General features: G+C 26.2%; 4 protein-coding genes across 6 annotated transcripts; all 4 read left to right on the top strand.

The window, feature by feature from the left end:
• Positions 1-22: 22 nt before the first annotated feature.
• PNPase (polyribonucleotide nucleotidyltransferase 1) lies at positions 23-4,003 on the top strand. Its single transcript, XM_003696738.4, has 8 exons — positions 23-228; positions 404-1,315; positions 1,411-1,584; positions 1,670-1,863; positions 1,969-2,132; positions 2,210-2,521; positions 2,595-2,979; positions 3,827-4,003. Exons 1-8 carry the CDS (start codon positions 80-82, stop codon positions 3,850-3,852), a joined length of 2,316 nt encoding a protein of 771 aa, XP_003696786.2. The 5' UTR covers positions 23-79; the 3' UTR covers positions 3,853-4,003.
• LOC105736270 (lumican-like) lies at positions 3,829-7,933 on the top strand. Of its 3 annotated transcripts, XM_086904779.1 has the most exons (3): positions 3,829-3,984; positions 4,467-4,535; positions 6,130-7,704. In XM_086904779.1, exons 2-3 carry the CDS (start codon positions 4,468-4,470, stop codon positions 7,568-7,570), a joined length of 1,509 nt encoding a protein of 502 aa, XP_086760905.1. In that variant the 5' UTR covers positions 3,829-3,984; position 4,467; the 3' UTR covers positions 7,571-7,704. The 3 variants fall into 3 exon arrangements, with proteins under 3 accessions (XP_086760905.1, XP_086760906.1, XP_031774280.2); XM_086904780.1 differs by lacking the exon at positions 4,467-4,535 and having other exon boundaries at positions 3,889-3,984; XM_031918420.2 differs by lacking the exons at positions 3,829-3,984; positions 4,467-4,535 and adding an exon at positions 4,939-5,058 and having other exon boundaries at positions 6,130-7,933.
• Positions 7,934-8,014: 81 nt separating this feature from the next.
• Positions 8,015-9,775, top strand: LOC100865476 (podocan). The gene is made up of 2 exons (XM_012490533.3): positions 8,015-8,105; positions 8,314-9,775. Exons 1-2 carry the CDS (start codon positions 8,103-8,105, stop codon positions 9,613-9,615), a joined length of 1,305 nt encoding a protein of 434 aa, XP_012345987.1. The 5' UTR covers positions 8,015-8,102; the 3' UTR covers positions 9,616-9,775.
• Positions 9,776-11,038: 1,263 nt separating this feature from the next.
• On the top strand, positions 11,039-12,538 carry LOC147658138 (uncharacterized). The gene has a single exon (XM_086904973.1). The coding sequence runs from the start codon at positions 11,039-11,041 to the stop codon at positions 12,536-12,538; it is 1,500 nt and encodes a 499-aa protein (XP_086761099.1).
• Positions 12,539-17,974: the final 5,436 nt, after the last annotated feature.

Genomic DNA, 17,974 nt, shown 5'->3' with positions numbered 1-17,974 from the left:
TGATAAAAAATTTATAATAGGATTTTTTCTTTGTAAAAGATGGCAACTATGAATATGTTGAAACGAAATTAGTACAAGAATGATGCTATTTAGATATTGTAGGTTATTAAATAATAAAAATTTAATTTTTTTGCGATTGAAAAATTATAATAAAAATGAAAATACATTTCACATTAAATTTATATCAAATAATACTGTAGAAAATATAAATATAAAGTTATCTAATGGGTAAGAATATCACGTGCTTTTTAACCTGTGATAGTTATTAAATTATATATTTATATATAAATATTTATAATTATAATAATAAAAATGTATAATAGTATGAATAAATTTTGTTATATATTATTTATAATTACATTTACTTTATATTTACTATTTTTTATTTCAAATATTTCTTTAGGTCGGAAATTAAACTATCAACTGGGAAATATGCACGATTTACAAGTGGAAGTATTATTGCTACGGTTGGCGATACATCAATTATGACAACTGTAGTTAGAAAAAATGTATCATCTAATAATTCTATAATTCCATTAACTGTAAATTATAGGCAAAAAGCGGCTGCAATAGGCCGTATACCAACAAATTTTCTTCGTAGAGAATTAGGTTACACAGATCATGAAATTCTTATTAGTAGAATAATAGATAGATCATTACGTCCTTTATTTCAACCAAAATATTCATATGAAACACAGATAATATGTAATTTATTAGCTATTGATGGAATTAATAATCCAGATATATTATCTATCAATGCTGCATCTGCAGCTTTAAGCATTTCGGATATTCCATGGAATGGACCTGTAGCAGCTGTAAGAATTGGTTTAATTGATAATACATATATAATTAATCCTTCAAAACGTGAACTTCAGCAAAGTAAATTAAATCTTGTTTTGTCATGTATATCAAAAAATTTAATTGTTATGATAGAAGGATCAGCAAATGATATTTTAGAACCAGAACTTCGAAAAGCAATAAAATTAGGTGCGAAAGAATGTCAAACAATTATACACTCTATATCAGAATTACAAAAACGAATTGGCAAACCTAAATTAAATATTGTCAGTGATGATGAATCAAACAATGATGTGAAAGAGTTTGTAAGAGAATTTGCATCAGATGAATTACGTAAAATTTTTAATTGTCATTCTTATGATAAAATTTCACGAGACAATGCTATTTTTAATTTGAGAGATAGAATGTTAAAAAGTATAACAGATCGTGATTCAAAATTTATTGAAAATGCTTCAAAAATTTTTAACAATATTTCTAAAGAAATTTTCAGATCTTTAATATTTGAAACAGAGAAAAGGTATTTTTTATTAAAAAATATTGTATTTTATTTACTTTTAAATTTAATTGAAACTGGCAATTAATGAAAAGTTATAAAGATTTAAACAATTTTAGATGTGATGGTCGTGAAATAGATGAATTGAGAAATATAAATTGTCAGGTTGATTTATTTCAACCTCTCCATGGTTCTGCCTTCTTTCAAAGAGGACAAACTCAAGTTTTATGTACAGTAACTCTTGATAGTATAGAAACTTCTCTTAAATTAGATACTATTTCCATGTTTTCTAGGTAGTTTAAATATTTTATTTATTAATATTCATAAATATATATTTGTAACATAAATGAATAAATATTATTTTTTTACAATTTACAGTGGTATGAAAGAGAAAAATTTTTTTTTACATTATGAATTTCCTCCATATGCTGTAAACGAAACGGGTAAACTTATCGGAATGGATCGTAGAGAAATTGGTCATGGAGCATTAGCAGAAAAAGGATTGCAACCAGTTATACCTCAAAATTATCCATTTGCTATAAGATTAACAAGTGAAGTATTAGAATCAAATGGTAAAGAATCAAATAAGTAGTACAAATATGAAAATAAATCTTATTTCTATATATGTATATATATATATATAGAAATTTAAATATTTTTTCTTATTTTATGTAAAGGTTCATCTTCTATGGCTTCTATTTGTGGTGGTAGTTTAGCATTAATGGATGCAGGAGTACCAATATTATCTCCTGTAGCTGGTGTAGCTATGGGATTAGTATACAATAATACTGATAATGCTGATTTAAAAGAAAAAGATTATAAAATTTTAACTGACATATCTGTAATAATTTATTTTATTATTATTGATATATAATTATAATTCAATAAAAAAAGATTAATTCTTGATTTCTTATATAGGGTATAGAAGATCATCTTGGAGACATGGATTTCAAAATTGCAGGTACAAAGAAAGGATTTACTGCTTTCCAAGCTGACGTAAAAATACCAGGAATTCCTTTAAAAATAATAATGAAAACTATTGAAAATGCACATACAGCAAAAAGTCGAATTATTAATATTATGAATGCAGTAATATCTTCTCCAGCAAATGATAAAAAAGAGAATAAACCTGTACTTGATACTATAGAGATACCTGTGCATCAAAGAGGAAAATTTCTTGGAATCGGAGGATCAAATATAAAAAAGATATTACATGAAACTGGAGTTAATGTAAATTCAAAGAAAAAATAGAAATTGACTAATTTAATAATGAAAATTACTTAGCATTTATTTTTTTTTGTAGATATATTCGGAAGATAATGTAGTATTTTCTATATTTGCGCCTAATCAAAATGCAATGAATGAAGCCAAATATATGATAGATAAAATTTTGCAAAAAGAAATAGAACCCACATTGACATTTGGTGACATTTATACAGCAAAAATAACTGAAATTCGTGAAACTGGAGTTATGGTTACATTATATCCGACTATGATACCAACTTTATTACCTAATTCACAGTTAGATCAACGTAAAATTCATCATCCTAGTGTACTTGGATTAAATATCGGAGATGAAATAAAAGTAAAGTATTTTGGACGAGATCCGATAAATGGACGAATCAGATTATCTCGGAAAGTATTGCAAATTCCAATTTCTATGCAAACGAATTTCGATACTGCTAAAGGTTAGCAGAAAAAATCATTATAAATATTTTTTATATTTTTTTTAAAAGACAAATGTAATAATTGTATATTAATAACAATAATATTATAAAATATAATTAATTACTTTGTTAAAATTTTTATTCGGATTTTTATTAAATAATATTAAAATAATATAAAATAATATTAGATATAAATAATATTTTCTTACGTGATATTAAATATCGTTTATATAATGAATTAGATTAAAATATTTCTAATTCATTTTGACGATTCACGTTTTTTTTTATTCAGGATAAACCTTTTTCAAATCCTTATTAAATTTTTTAATCTAAAATAATGTACAAATTTAATAATTCAATGATTGATGATTACTATGAATATAACATCGACTAATGGATATGTAGCTCGTTTCAAGTTAGTCGTCTAATTAATATATCCAAATATATTTATTAAAAGTGATTTAAAATCAAAATATTAAAAATGATTTCACGTTTCATTTATCGTTACATTTTTAAACGGACATCTAGTTTTGTTCTTAGTATCGTTATCGCATCTGTATTTTTTGAAAGAGCTTATGATCACGCTTGTGAAAATATTTTTGAATGGATAAATAAAGGAGTATGCTATTAATCTTTTAATTATGTCATATGAATTATTCGAAACTATTTTTTTATTTGAAATTAAACATGTACTAAAATAGTATGTTTGTTGAACGCTAAAGTTATTTTTAGCGATAAATAAATAAATTTTACAATATGATAGTATAATTTGCATTATTATTTATTTATATTTCCAAATATTTATTGTAATTCCTGTATGAATTTTGAATTACAAATTTTTAATTATCAAATATTATCTTTTCTACAGAGACTTTGGACGCACATAAAACATAAATACGAAAATACACCACAGTTGATTCATCAACATGATGAAAAAAATACATCTGATTTGGAAAAGGCGTCCAATAAAGATGCAAAGAAAGACTGAATTTTTTGTAAAATAAAAACTCTATTGTTAAATAAAATGTAAGAAAGTTTTTTCTAATATGCTTTTTTTCATTTATTTCATTCACGATAATATGTTTGAGTTCTTAAATTTCATTTCTATCGCGATATTTAATATTTTTGCATTGTTGTTATTAAAGAAATATAAGCATATTATAAGCATATTATAATTCTTATTGTTTTTTAATAACGATTCTTTAGAAGTATTCAAAATAAACCTTATTTTTCTTATATTCAGGAATATTGAATAATATAATTTCTTAATATACTCATAAAAAATATCACAATTATCAGAATTATTTAATGGAAATGATAAAAATCTCATTAACAGCCACTAAATATCAAATGAAGAGTATATTGTTCTAAGTAATTTTTTGTCTAGTCAAAAAAACCCATCTTGTCTATTTTTTTTATTTATCTTGACTCATAAAATTCGTCTTTCATTAAAATAATGAAAGGAAGAAAAAAAAAATTAATGAAAAGTAACTTCTTTATAATTCTAGAATGAAAAACATTTCATTCAATTTAAAAGGAGAAGAAGAACGATCTCGAAGTTCTGAAAGGATATATGTGTATGTATATATTTATCTATATATATATATATATCGCTTATAAATATCTTAAAATAATTTTAATATCACAATATTTTAAAATCTATTAAATATATACATGTGATAATTCGTTAAATAAATTCCATAAAAGAAGAAACCAATTAATTAGATTTATATGATTTGTTTTTTTATTAAATAATAAGTAAGTTGTAAAATGATAAGTAATGATAATGATCAATTTAATTTATGTTTTTAAAACCTCTATTTCAATTTTTTTAAATCTTTTTTTTTAAAAAATTAGAGATATACAATATCTTATCTATTAGTTGATATTGTTCGCGTTGATATTAAAAAGATAACACTATTAAAGATTATATATATAAAGAGTTTTACTATTTTTTATTTTTTTATTTAATAGAAAAAGTGCAGGAAGACAATATAAAAAAAGTGTTATATTTCGATGTACATGAAGTTAGTTATACTTATTATTTAACATTATTATTTATATTTATGTAAATATTTTTAAACATTTTGATATTAACACGTATGTATTATTTAATTTTATCGAATCAATGATTTATTGAAATTATATAAATATTTTTTAGTGGAAAGATATCAATTTTTATAAATTTGAAAATTATCTTTTATATAAATTGATGCATTAAAATTTTGTTGTTATTTTTTATATTAAAATATATAAACATGTAATGAAAGTAAATAGTTCAAAATAATAATCTTGCTATTCATTTTTTAAGTAACAAATATAATGTATAATTTGATTTTACAAGAAAAGAAGAAGAAAATCTCTTCTAAAAAAGAATTTGCGATACATAATTAAATTAAAATTATTGAATATTTTTAAATTATTTTAAAAAATTATTTTAAAAATCATCAAAATGTTATGCATAATTTGAAAAAGTTTTTTTTATGTGAAATTAATTTTAAACGATACCTATTGCTTTGTGTTTTAAGCTAAATCTATAATTCTTAACTTGATTTATTTATTATTTTAAAATATAAATAACATAGTGATATTAAATCGATTAATTATGTTATTTAATAAATAAGATAAGGCTATGTGATTTCAATTGAAAATTATTTTGTAGTAGGCATATTTAAAAAAAAATTTGTTTTATATTAAACATATTTATATAAAATATATAATTGATTAATAAGTCTTAGAATTTTGTGTTATTATAGATTTTACAAAATTTAAGTATAAATTGACAATTGACAAATAATGACTTTTGTAGCTTAAAGTTAAATAAAATAGAAAATGGAAGCTGAAGAAGAGAAGAGATGAATTTTTATAAAAAAGATAAGAGTTTATTAAATTAGAAAATATTAAAAATTTTGTAATATAGTAAAAGATGATATTATTATTTATATAGATTTTTTTTGTTTGTATTTTTACATGCGGATTTATTTTTAAAGAAAATATCGTAAATTGTTTATTTTAATATAGGTTGAAACATTATAAAATTAACATATGATATTATTATATTATTTTTTCTATTTTTTTTTTCATATTTTTTTATTTATTGATTAACAAGTAATTTTTTAAGAATAATAACCATATACAACAAATAATTGAAAATTTATATTTCATTTTCAGAAATCTTGGAATCATGAAGTTATTAATTACCTTCGTGATAGTTTTAACTTTTTCGTCATTAATTATACATGGAAACATTATTCCAAAGGAATACGACATAACTACGAATGCATCAGTTATCTGTGCAAATAAAACTGTAATGTTAAGATTTTCTACTTTAACAACAATAGACAGATATTTCATTGCTTCTCCCGATATAAGATGTATTGACATAAAAGGCGTTGTTACGATTAAAGAAGGAACCTTTGATAACGTGCCAAATTTAAAATATCTTGATCTCCGAGAAAATAATATTTATCCAATTAACTTCTTTTCTTTTGGTAATCTTTCAAACGTGGAAATATTACGTTTCGGTTATCAAAAACAAAGTTCAAGTTTCAGAAACAAATTTCAAGAGACAGAAAACAGAAAAATAGTAATAAGGAATGTATTTCCTGAACTTCGATATTTAGATTTAGAATATGCGAATATCTATTCATTACATAGTGAATTATACAATCCATTCCCAAACTTAACACATTTATATATTTCAGGGAATATGATTCAGCAGTCTTCCCTGAATGATATCTTACCTAACACATTAATATATCTTAATTTAAGCGATAATGGAATTTCCGAATTCTTATTCGATGGATTAAGTAATCTGTTGTCGTTAACCTTAGATAATAATAAAATCAGCAGAATGGGAAAAGATATTACTTTGAATAGATTGTATAGATTGGAGAATTTATCATTGGCGAACAATCAAATCAGTTCTTTCGACAATAATACATTTCAATATGTGTCCAATCTTCGATATTTAAATCTACGTAATACTTCTTCGACTTTTAATTTCGATATAATTCAACCTTTGAAATTTTTAGAGACTCTTATATTAGATAATAATTCACTCGAGAATGTTCCGATTTCGATACCTTTAAATATAACTACGCTCTCGTTAAATTGTAACAAATTAAGGTATCTAACGTACAGCTCTCTCGTCAACATGCCGAATTTAAGAAAATTACACATTAGCAGAAATATAATTTCAAGCATCAATGTAGACACATTTGAAACTCAAAAGCTGTTAGAGGAGTTATATCTTGATGATAATTATTTAAGTTTTTTGCCAAGAAATTGGTGTGAATTTATGAGGAAGCTTCGATATTTAAATCTGTCAGGGAATAAATTCACTTCTTTAGAGATGGTGATTTATAGTTCTACTTTGCCCATAGAACAATTATATTTGGAACGCAATCCTGTTCAATCTATTAATATGTCAAGTATATTGCAAATAATACCAAAAAATATGACAATTTATTTAAAGATTGGTTCAGAAGCTAACAGAACGTCATGCATACCTTTTATGCATACCGAAACGAGTACAAATTTACCATTAACGTCTCAGTATACAAACTCGTGGAAGTCATCAATACCGTGGTATACAACAAGAAGATGGTAATCTCGATTTTTTAATTTTACAGAAGAACAGTAATTTGTATTAGATATAATTGTCTTGTAATTTTATTGTACAAATATATACAGAATGCATTAAAATTGAATATTGCTTTATTTTTTCGCTTCTTTTGACATGATACTTAGACAAATATGCAAAAATATTACAAAAATCATATTAATTTAGCTTTTAAATATATACGTGCTTTGTATTCTGTATATACTTTTTGCTCAGACACGATGACTTGAGCGCAACATGTATGTTCAATCAAATGCTTTCATGGTAATCATTTGCAATTAAACGAGAGATAAATAAGCATTATAGGTATTCTTAGAATATATAAATAAAATTGATTCATGGTAATGGAAATAAAGTATATTTTGTCGCAACTTATCCAATTCATGTAATTTAAGAGATAGAAGCTACATTTTGAGTATAAATACTTGAATAACTGTACAGAACACATTTTAATTCCTTACTGGCTGGTCTTTAGCTACTAATAAGATATATTTATCAGTAATTGATCTATTGGTTTAACATGGTATGTATCGACCAATTATTTTTTAATTCTATTTCGACTTAACACATTGTTTTAAAGATTTATGAAATTAATAATTGAAAAATTAATATAAATAATAAATATTAATTTACATTTTTTAATTATCATGGACACATGATGTAATTCAAAATATATAACGATATATTCTTATTTGTTGCTATTATATTATAATTGTTTTCCATTTTTTCAGATTCAATATAAAACTGTATTATTTATCTTGATATTGGCCATCGTAAAAAGTAAATGCAGCCCCAAAATATCTTGGGATCCAAATATTATAAAACAAAATTTAGATAAAATAATACTTGATAAACAATCTTTTGTAACATGTTCTCAAGAGGAAATTATAAACTTAAAAGGATTAAATTTAAATAGTATACCAACAGAATTAATTAAAAGTAAAACAATAGAAGCAATTTCACTACAAAATAATGAAATAAGTATAGTTCCTAGCCATATATTTTACGAAACTCCAAATTTACAGTGTCTTGATCTGTCACGGAATAAAATTTTGCCGAATAATCTTGAAATGAAACATAATCGTTTGCAAACGTTAATTCTCGATTATCAAAAGAATTTACAAAGTAATAAAAATGAAATACTTTTATCGCAAAATACCGTCAAAATAAAAGGGCAATTTCCAAATTTGAAAACATTATCTTGGAAAAATTTCACAAATGATATTTTAACTTCCATAATAGCATCATTTCCGAGAATAAATAATATTTATTTATCCGATTCTAATTTACAATATATAAGTAGTAATATAGGAACGATATTCCCGTATGTGAAAAATATCCATTTAGAAAATAATTTGATCACTGAGTTAATTGGACACGATTTTAGAAATGTGGAAGAATTATATTTGGATAATAATCCTCTTTATAATTCAATCTGGTTCGATCCAAAATTTACAAATCTAAAAATTCTCTCATTATCAAATACTATGAGGAATCCTCCTAAACTCAACATTCCATCGTTAATAACCTTAGATTTGTCTCAAAATAGATTTTTGTTTGAAGAGGATATCTTTGAATATACAACATCTTTAGAAAATTTAATTTTAAGTAAAAATGAATTTAAAAAATTTCCAAATTTAATTTCTTTAAATAATCTTAAAAAATTATCGTTGGCTTACAATGTAATTACCAATGTAAAAGATATAAGTGTAGGGAAATCTTTACAAATGTTAAGTCTACGAGGCAATCAAATATATAACATCGATAAACAAGCATTTTCCAAGTTTACAGAACTAGAATTTTTAGACTTATCGGAAAATAAATTACAATCATTACCATTTGCTTGGAATAAAAACTTGTCAATGTTGAAATATCTCAATTTAGAGTCAAATTATTTTCTAAAAATAGAAGATATGATGTTGAATTCATTATTTACTTTACAGAAACTTTATATAAAAAATAATGATATCGTGTCGATAGATTTAGATATATTAAAAATTATACCGCAAAATTGTACCGTATATGTGCTTTGAATATTATCACACACGAGATAAACAATAAATCTAAAAGATTAAATGTATTTCGATTGTCACTTTGCATGTTGAATTTCTCGCTTATCATTATTATTAAACTGTCATTATTCATTATTATTAATTGTTGTTTTAGATAAAAATAAAACGTTACAATTTCAGTTTACGATAATATTCATTTTTTCTTTCTTCCTTGTCATGCATATGTTTCAAAAAATTTTTTTTACAACGAAAATAATATAGAATTGTTTTATATCAGTTATATGCGAACGATATCTTTTTACAAGTATAAGATTCGTTTCTAAGAACTAAAAATCTTACTACTCAGACAGATAGATAAAGATTAAAAATTTTTATAGCAAATAATAACGAGATAATGTCGAGAAATATAATAATTTTTTAAAAACATTCATGGTGATTTTAATCGAAAAATTTTTCATTTTTTATAAGTTAACAGAACATTTGAAATTTTTTCGATTTATACTTATCTTCGAATGCGAATATTTTTCCTGATGAATGCATTATATGTCTATGCGCATTTATACACATATATCTCTTATAATTCGTGGTGAAAACATTGTTTTTTTTTTTTATTTATTTAAAAAATGTCGGAATCAGAAACTTTCGGATTTTGATTATCGATGATTTGAGTTCGTTGAGTTTGAATTTTTCGCTCTGCCAGTGTGGTTTAGCTTTATTCTTAACAGAAACAAAAGTTATCATTATGCCACAATGTTTCTGCTACTTTGTAACGTGAGCTAGAAAAGATAACTTTTGCAGAAAGTTGATATATGCACCTCAGCAATTATTCGATATAGCGAAGTGGCGAACGAATAACATTTATCACCCTGTACGTTTTCTTTTTCAATGAGAAAGAAAATATCTATATTTGTATACGTAGAAAATCAAAGTAAAAAGTAAACACGTATCATAATACGAAAAGAAATTTGCTTGAAAGTGGAATACGAATTTAATACGTATATGTTTTAAAAGGATCATCGAATCCGTTCGTTCAAATAAATGTATACTCCTTCTTTTTTATAATCTTATCCATAGATGTTGACAATGTTACTTAGAAACGAATACATATATTGGAAAGAAGAAAATTATTATGCGATTAATTAGAACTATAGGGCAATCCTCGCTAGGTTACACTCCTGAGACCATCCACCAGTGTTAAATTTCGCTAGGATTATCGTTGTACTATAAGAAGATAAATGAAGCAGTTTGCAACGGAACAGTGTTCGATACGTGTTGAAGTAAAAAACTGTGTTTCACGACGGATCCCTTACGATCGTTAAGGTAAGTTTAACTTTCTTAACTAAAATACAGAAAAAAAAAAAAAAAAAAAAAAGAAAAAAGAAAGATCGATTTTATGTGTCAATTTACATTTTCGTTATATCCTTTACATCTCTTGAATTTACAGATGTTGTTCGTGCGATCATGGCCAGTGTTACTCGGCGCGATTCTTCTTCGTTTGCGATTGGTATATGGTGGACAATATCGGCCACAATATGACAAATATCATCCATACGATGACAATAATCAACCCATATTTTCCCACACCAATGCACCACCAATGTACCAAATGTCGATTCCTCCGTGTAAAAAATGTGAACCACCAATAATACAATACGAGGAGTGTAAATCAAATTCGATACTACATTTTGAGCGCATTGGTATAAAAACAGTTCGCGACTTTTTCGTTAATAGCGAAGAAGTAAAAGAGCTGTATCTCGACGACAACGAGATCACGGAAATCTCTACTAAAGCTTTCGACTCGTTGACCAAGCTGAATGTTCTAAGCCTGAGTAACAACAACATTTCCATTGATAAAATGCTATGGTTCAACCAGCATGATAATTTGCGGGATTTGATTATAAATAACAACAAGTATAATGGGAATGAAACTGTTATAGATAAAATATTCCATCCATTACCGAAATTGAAACGTTTGTCCTTAAAAAACAACGGAATTTCTAAGTTGAATATCTCGTTAAAAAAATTCGCACCCTCTTTGAAGTCGTTGGATCTATCGGGAAATAATATTGAATCGATCGATTTTATTAATTTACCGGAAACCATCTCTTATCTGAATTTACATAATAACTTGTTTTCGGATATAAAAAAAACTTTTTTATACAATATTGAAAGTTTATCGGTAAGTAACAATAAGATCAAGGAATTGTGCAGTGTAAATTGCAAACAGCATTCCTCCTTGTCGTTAGAAGAGATGAGAAAATTGTTGAATCTGAACGTATCCGGTAACTGTATCAACACTGTTACGGAGAACGCGTTTAGATACACGACGAATCTTGTCTCGTTGGATCTATCCAGAAACGAGATAGAATCGCTTCCAGAGAACATTTTTAGAGGCTTAGAGTCCCTGTTGGAACTTCGAATGAGCCACAATCGATTTATTTCCATTCCGAATATATGCGCGTTACGTTCGGTAAAACACGTGGATTTGAGTCATAATCGAATCGTGGAAATAACCAGCGACAGCTTCTGTTTCACGACGTTCATTGTATCGCTAGATTTGTCCAATAATCATATCTTGAATATCAACAATAATTTCGATAAACTGCAAACGTTGCAGAAACTCGATCTTTCGAACAATTTTATCAGTAAACTTCCGATAATGTTGATTCAAAGGACACAATTTCTCGAAATTCTTTTGCTGAAGAATAATAGCATAACGAACATCGACGAGCTGTTTTCTTTGCAATTGAGAACATTACGGGAACTACATCTTGAAGAAAATCCGTTTTTGTCCCTGAGATTTAACGATTCAACGATATACGTGAAAGAACATAGAGAAATCAAGAATTGTGATATGGAAATTGCTGATATATTAAAAAAGCAAGATAAAAGTATCGAAGAAGATAATTCTTTGACCGAAAGCAATGAAAGTGACTACTTATAGTCTCAATGGTAAGATTTTGCTTTATCTACTATTATTTTTTTTCATTCTTTTATCTCATTATTTATATTAAAATATACTTTTTCAGAACTTTTACGTCTTTTTCTCGTTTTTCGACGAGAAACGATCCTTTTCACGATAAATTGAAAAGTCGAGCAATATTTGGAAATGAATTATTTTTGGAAGAAAATGCAGACATTATATTTAATGAAGTATACTGCCAATAATAAAGAATCTAGAAGAACAGTCATCGCTATTTTTAGATTTTTATGTATTTTTAATTTTTCAATTTGCTTACATTCAATTTACTTTTATACAGCTTTGTTTTAAACCTTTTTTTTATTATTTTTTTATTATTTTTGTCATTTTTATTAATTCTAATCGTTCATTACCACATGCGCATCGAAATAATATCAGTTTTGCTACTAATAATTAAGACTATCACTAATCTTAATTTCTTTGATATTATGTGAAGCGTAGAATGAAAAAAATAAAATAAAAAATGTCATCAATATATCATCATTAATCATGTATATACATATATATTTATTTCATCCATTTTGTACTTACAATCTTTATAAGATTTTTTTTATATATCGTTAAAGATAAAAGAAATTTATTAAATTCAATGTTAAATTCAATTCATACAAGTTAAATGATGTGTCAAATATGTATTCTTTCTATATATGATGCATAAATTTATACTATGGATTTATATTATATATTTTTTTAGATTTGATCAATTTTTATTTTAAATGTTAAATTTTAAGTTCCAGTTTTTTTAATTTGGAAAATTTTTATATTAAATTAATTATAATAGTTTATTCTTATTATATTTTTTAATAGACTTATTTTTGCATAAAATTGATAATAGAAATTTAAAATATATTTTATTAATTAGAGTATATTATATTATGATATAATTTATAATATAATATATATATATATATATTTAATTTTCGCGCGCTTGAAAAAAAAATAGCACTTTTTCAGCCAATCAGAAAGCCGCTAACAAATTTAGTTTGCATGGCGTCAGTTATTAGCATGTGGTGACAGTGCGTGTTATACCGGCAAAATTGTGCGTAATTATATATATAGTTTTTAGTGATATTGTGATACGATTGATAATTATCAATAATCTAATTATATAATTAGTATTTGTTTAATTATTTGTTAAATAATATTCCAAAATTAGATAGTTTTTTTATTCTTCTTTATCATTTTACAATGCTTATTTGACAGTATTTGTATCATAAAATATTTTCTCATTTCTTGAATCAAAATTTGATTTTAATCATTACTTTTAATATTTTAATCTTATACATTTATTTTGTTATTTTGATTTTTATTTACATAGATTATTACTCGATTATTGATTAAATTTAATCAATAAATTTATAAAAATGTAATGGAATAAAATTCAATTATATGTATGAAAATCTAGTAAGATTTTATTTCTTTTAACAAAAATGTATTTAGAATATTTTTACGTATTTCTTTTTAAATGTGTCTATTCAAATATTCGTTGTACGTTATGTTTATGTTTCGTTCATTGCTAGCAATATTTCTTAGAATAATTCTTAGAAAATTGGAGGTCTGTGTTTATATACGTTCAACGTCGATCGATATTTATATTCCTTTCCATACATCGAAATTGTGCCGCGATGTGTCATTATGTCGTCGAAATTCGTGCCGATTAGAAGTTTCAATTCGTAGCAGGTATATAATTTATCTATTACGTAGTATTTATTTCAATAATTATTCTTTCATCCTTTGCTTATTATTCGTTATTTAATACGCGTTTTAAATTATTTATAATAATAATAGGCATATTAAATTATTTGTCTTTATTAATTTTTTTTATTATTATTATAATCAATAATTTTTCTTTAATAAACCTTTGATTTTTAGAATTACCGATAAATCATATAATGATCATTTAAAATAAAATTTGATTTAATACAATTAATTGTTATTTTATATTCTTATTATATTTATTTTAAACATTTGGTTTTCTTTTCTTTTTTGTCTAATAGTTGATTGCTGAAATAATTCAAAGCGGGGAAAAAAGAATATGGACGTCATGCAATAATTATTCGACACAAGGATGAATTAGATGATAACGAAGAAGAATTGGTAATATTTGCTTTTGTATATAAAATAAATATATTTTTATTTTTTTTTTATTAGATTATTCTTGATTCGTGTAATAATTTATACTATATTAATACCTTAATAATAGTGAATATTATAAAAAGAGATTAACCAAATCAAATTTTTTATTTCGAATACTTTTTTTTATCTTCAAATAAATTAAATTTATCCTTTTTATCATATAACTTTCAATTATATATAATCGTTTGAAAAAAATAACATTTTTTTAAAGAAATGCTGGATAGAAAAAAAGAAAAAAAAAATATTGAACAAATATTTTTCTTTTTTTTCTATTAATTATCATCCTTTTCTATTAACATAGCTTTATTTTCAGAAAATTTTTGTAACTGCATATAATGCGATTAGTAAAATCAGTGTTTGTTTCGTAATATTATTTTCAATATTTTTTAAAATATAATAGTTTTAATTAAATTATTATAGTCTTTCATGAAAGTAGATTCAATGTTTATAAATTCGCTAATTATAATTTAAATAATAATATAATACGTATTTTTTATTATTTTTTTTTTAAATTCGTTTTCAGTAGAATAGAGTTATCTAAGGTAATTAGATATCGGACTTATCGACTGGATAAAAATGAATGGAAGTATTTTTATTTTAGATTTCTAGATGGCGACACAGTTATGAATTTGCATTCACTAGTAAGGAATTCTATTTATTTAGATAGAAATATGCAGAATTAAAAAGTTAATTAGGCAAAGGAATTCGGATTTAATTCGTTATTTTCGATATTTCCAACATTACGCAAATATGTATATTAGTTAAAAATGTTACGAATTGTTAGATTAGATATATTTTTTTTTATCTCTTTTCCGTTTTGTCAATCATTTTTTCAATTCTGCAATAAATACATATTAATATATAATAATGTTATAAGATAATTTTTCGTTATATTACATTTGCTATGAAAATTTTGCAATAAATATGTGTTTACATATGTAGACATATTAATATTGAAACAGACGAGTTTAAGAGCGATATTCAATCATTAATTTAAAGCTTTTGTCACAATTTTAGATCTCTTTGGCATCGAATGCAAAGGATACAATTAAGAATATCTACGATAAATTACATTCATTGAAGTCGTTAAAATGGCCAGATTGCGATTTTTTTTTTTTTCTATATAAAAAAGAATTAAAATGATCCTTGAACGAAAACAGCTTGTTACTCTCGAATTGATCGAAGAGGATTCTTCTAACGAGCTTGTCATCAAATTACTATCGATCTTCAAGATCGTTCGAGTATTTGAAATGCTCCCTTAACGGATAACGAGATCACTTGGATCGGAGATAGCTCGACGATACTGCAAAGAGTCTGATTTTTGTAACGAGAAGTTGAAGTACTCGTTCGACGAACGTACAACTACTTAGGTATTTTGTTCAGATCCTTTTGGAACGAAATGATTTCGTTGATCGTTTTAAATCACATATCTATCATTTCTTTGATACAAAGAAATGATTCGATTCGATTTTTTAAATTTAATTCTTGTAAAATTTAACTATAGTCTTAAGTTTCAATTCGAACAATTGGGAGGAAAAAATATTTCGTTTCATATATGGAACAAAATCTCGATCGTTAAGGAATCATTGTGAATTGAAGATGATATAAGTATCGATAATAGTCAATCGGATAAGATCCAGTTGTATTTATCACTCGCAATCCCATGGATTTTCGACATCGGATCGTCATCGAATATCCCCTTTGTCGTGGCGAGATACATTAGGCTAGCAAAACATGTCGAGGATTCGTTAGGCGAAGGATGGGTAGACAAACGAAAAGAATGTTTTCCACTTTAGGAGCTATTCGTTTGATAGGTGATCAACAACGTGCGAATCTTTCTCTCCCTTCCTCTTCAAAATGACAAAGAAAACGATGAAAAGAAGAAATTTGTCGAGATCTGTCTTTAATTACGCATTCTTCTCCTCGTTCTTCCTACGACAGAAAAAGAAGGGAGAAAAAGATTTCGTATTTTTACGAAATTCTAACTCATTTAAATTTCGATGATAATAAATAACAATCTTAGCGTGTTATTAAAAATTACTAAATTATTATATTTTATCTTATATATTATTACAATATTAATACTAGACGCGTAATAATTTTAAATTTAAATGATTGTAATTAAAACGAATTAACACGAATATTTTCATGTTGTTCGCACTGTTAAAAGATTAAGCAACGATTGGAAGAGATTATAGAAAAATACCACTTATATTTTAAATTACTGAGAATAACGTAGCAGACTCTTCGAATGAAAGAAATAAATAAATAAAATAAAGTTGACTTTCTTTAATAAAAAATGCATTCATCGTTAAGGGTTAAAAGAGCGACAGGATGAAGCGCGATGAGGGATGAGGGAAGAAAGGAAGAAAAGAAAACGGATGGGAATCGGCGTGGAAAAAGGAAGTGTTACGCGACCACCGCGTTCCATCCAGTTAGATCTGGCCTAGGTTGACCAAGCCATCTAGAGAGAGGCGATATGTCGGAGAGTGGGAGGTGTCCCCGCTGATCAGGAGTGTCAGTTGGGGTGGAGGAAGAGGGTGGATGGGAACGCATGCGCACCTTTTAGCCGGTACGGGTGGCAGGGATGCTTGGCCACGAGCGAGACAGAGATTCGATGAAGAACGAGAGCGAGTCTAAACCCCTGGAAAAGGATAGCTGTGGAATAAATGGAATAGCGAAAGAGAGAGAGAGAGAGAGAAAACAATACCGCGAAAGAAAGAGAGAAGGCGAGATAAAAAAGAGAAAGGACAAGGATCCAAAGGATATGGTCGAAATACGATAGAGGCGAATCGAGTGCGCGAAAGTTGGAGAAAGAGGGGAGGTAAAAATGAAGAAGAGACAGAGAGAGAAAGTTGGCGGCGCGCAGCGATAGCTAGAACAGGAGGGATGAAGAGCGGCGAGGTCTGCCTCGTCTAGGCAGCTCCGAGAGTCTACTCCCACCTAGCTCTCCTCTTCCTTGCTCGCTTTCTCTCTCTTCTCTTTCAGTGTTCGTTCGAACACGGCCCGGTACGGTTCTGTCGCCCCGTGCTCGAAGGATTCTCTTCGTGATGGGAGCTCGTTGCCGCGGTGGTATCGGCAGGTTCCCTCGGTAGCCGATTCCCCGACCCATCCATGTCGCACGTCCCGTCAGGGTGACACGCGCGATTCTCGCTCGCGGTCCGTTTAATCGGCACACACACACACATATATATATATATTATATACACATACAATTCGAAGATAAACATCCGGGAGAAGATAAAGGGGGGGGACTTGAAAACA

The sequence above is a fragment of the Apis florea genome, unplaced genomic scaffold (assembly GCF_048593485.1).
Source record: "Apis florea isolate Af1SG1 unplaced genomic scaffold, ASM4859348v1 contig_2350_pilon, whole genome shotgun sequence".
NCBI lineage: Eukaryota > Metazoa > Arthropoda > Insecta > Hymenoptera > Apidae > Apis > Apis florea.
This window is presented reverse-complemented; position numbering and strand designations above follow the sequence as displayed.

Coding starts and splice junctions, on each gene's coding strand:
- PNPase (XM_003696738.4), top strand. CDS start 80: ATGATGCTATTTAGATATTGTAGGTTATTAAATAATAAAAATTTAATT. Junction 1,585..1,669: donor ACTATTTCCATGTTTTCTAG/GTAGTTTAAATA, acceptor TACAATTTACAG/TGGTATGAAAGAGAAAAATT. Junction 2,522..2,594: donor TACATGAAACTGGAGTTAAT/GTAAATTCAAAG, acceptor TTTTTTTTGTAG/ATATATTCGGAAGATAATGT.
- LOC105736270 (XM_086904779.1), top strand. CDS start 4,468: ATGAAAAACATTTCATTCAATTTAAAAGGAGAAGAAGAACGATCTCGA. Junction 4,536..6,129: donor AGTTCTGAAAGGATATATGT/GTATGTATATAT, acceptor TTTCATTTTCAG/AAATCTTGGAATCATGAAGT.
- LOC147658138 (XM_086904973.1), top strand. CDS start 11,039: ATGTTGTTCGTGCGATCATGGCCAGTGTTACTCGGCGCGATTCTTCTT.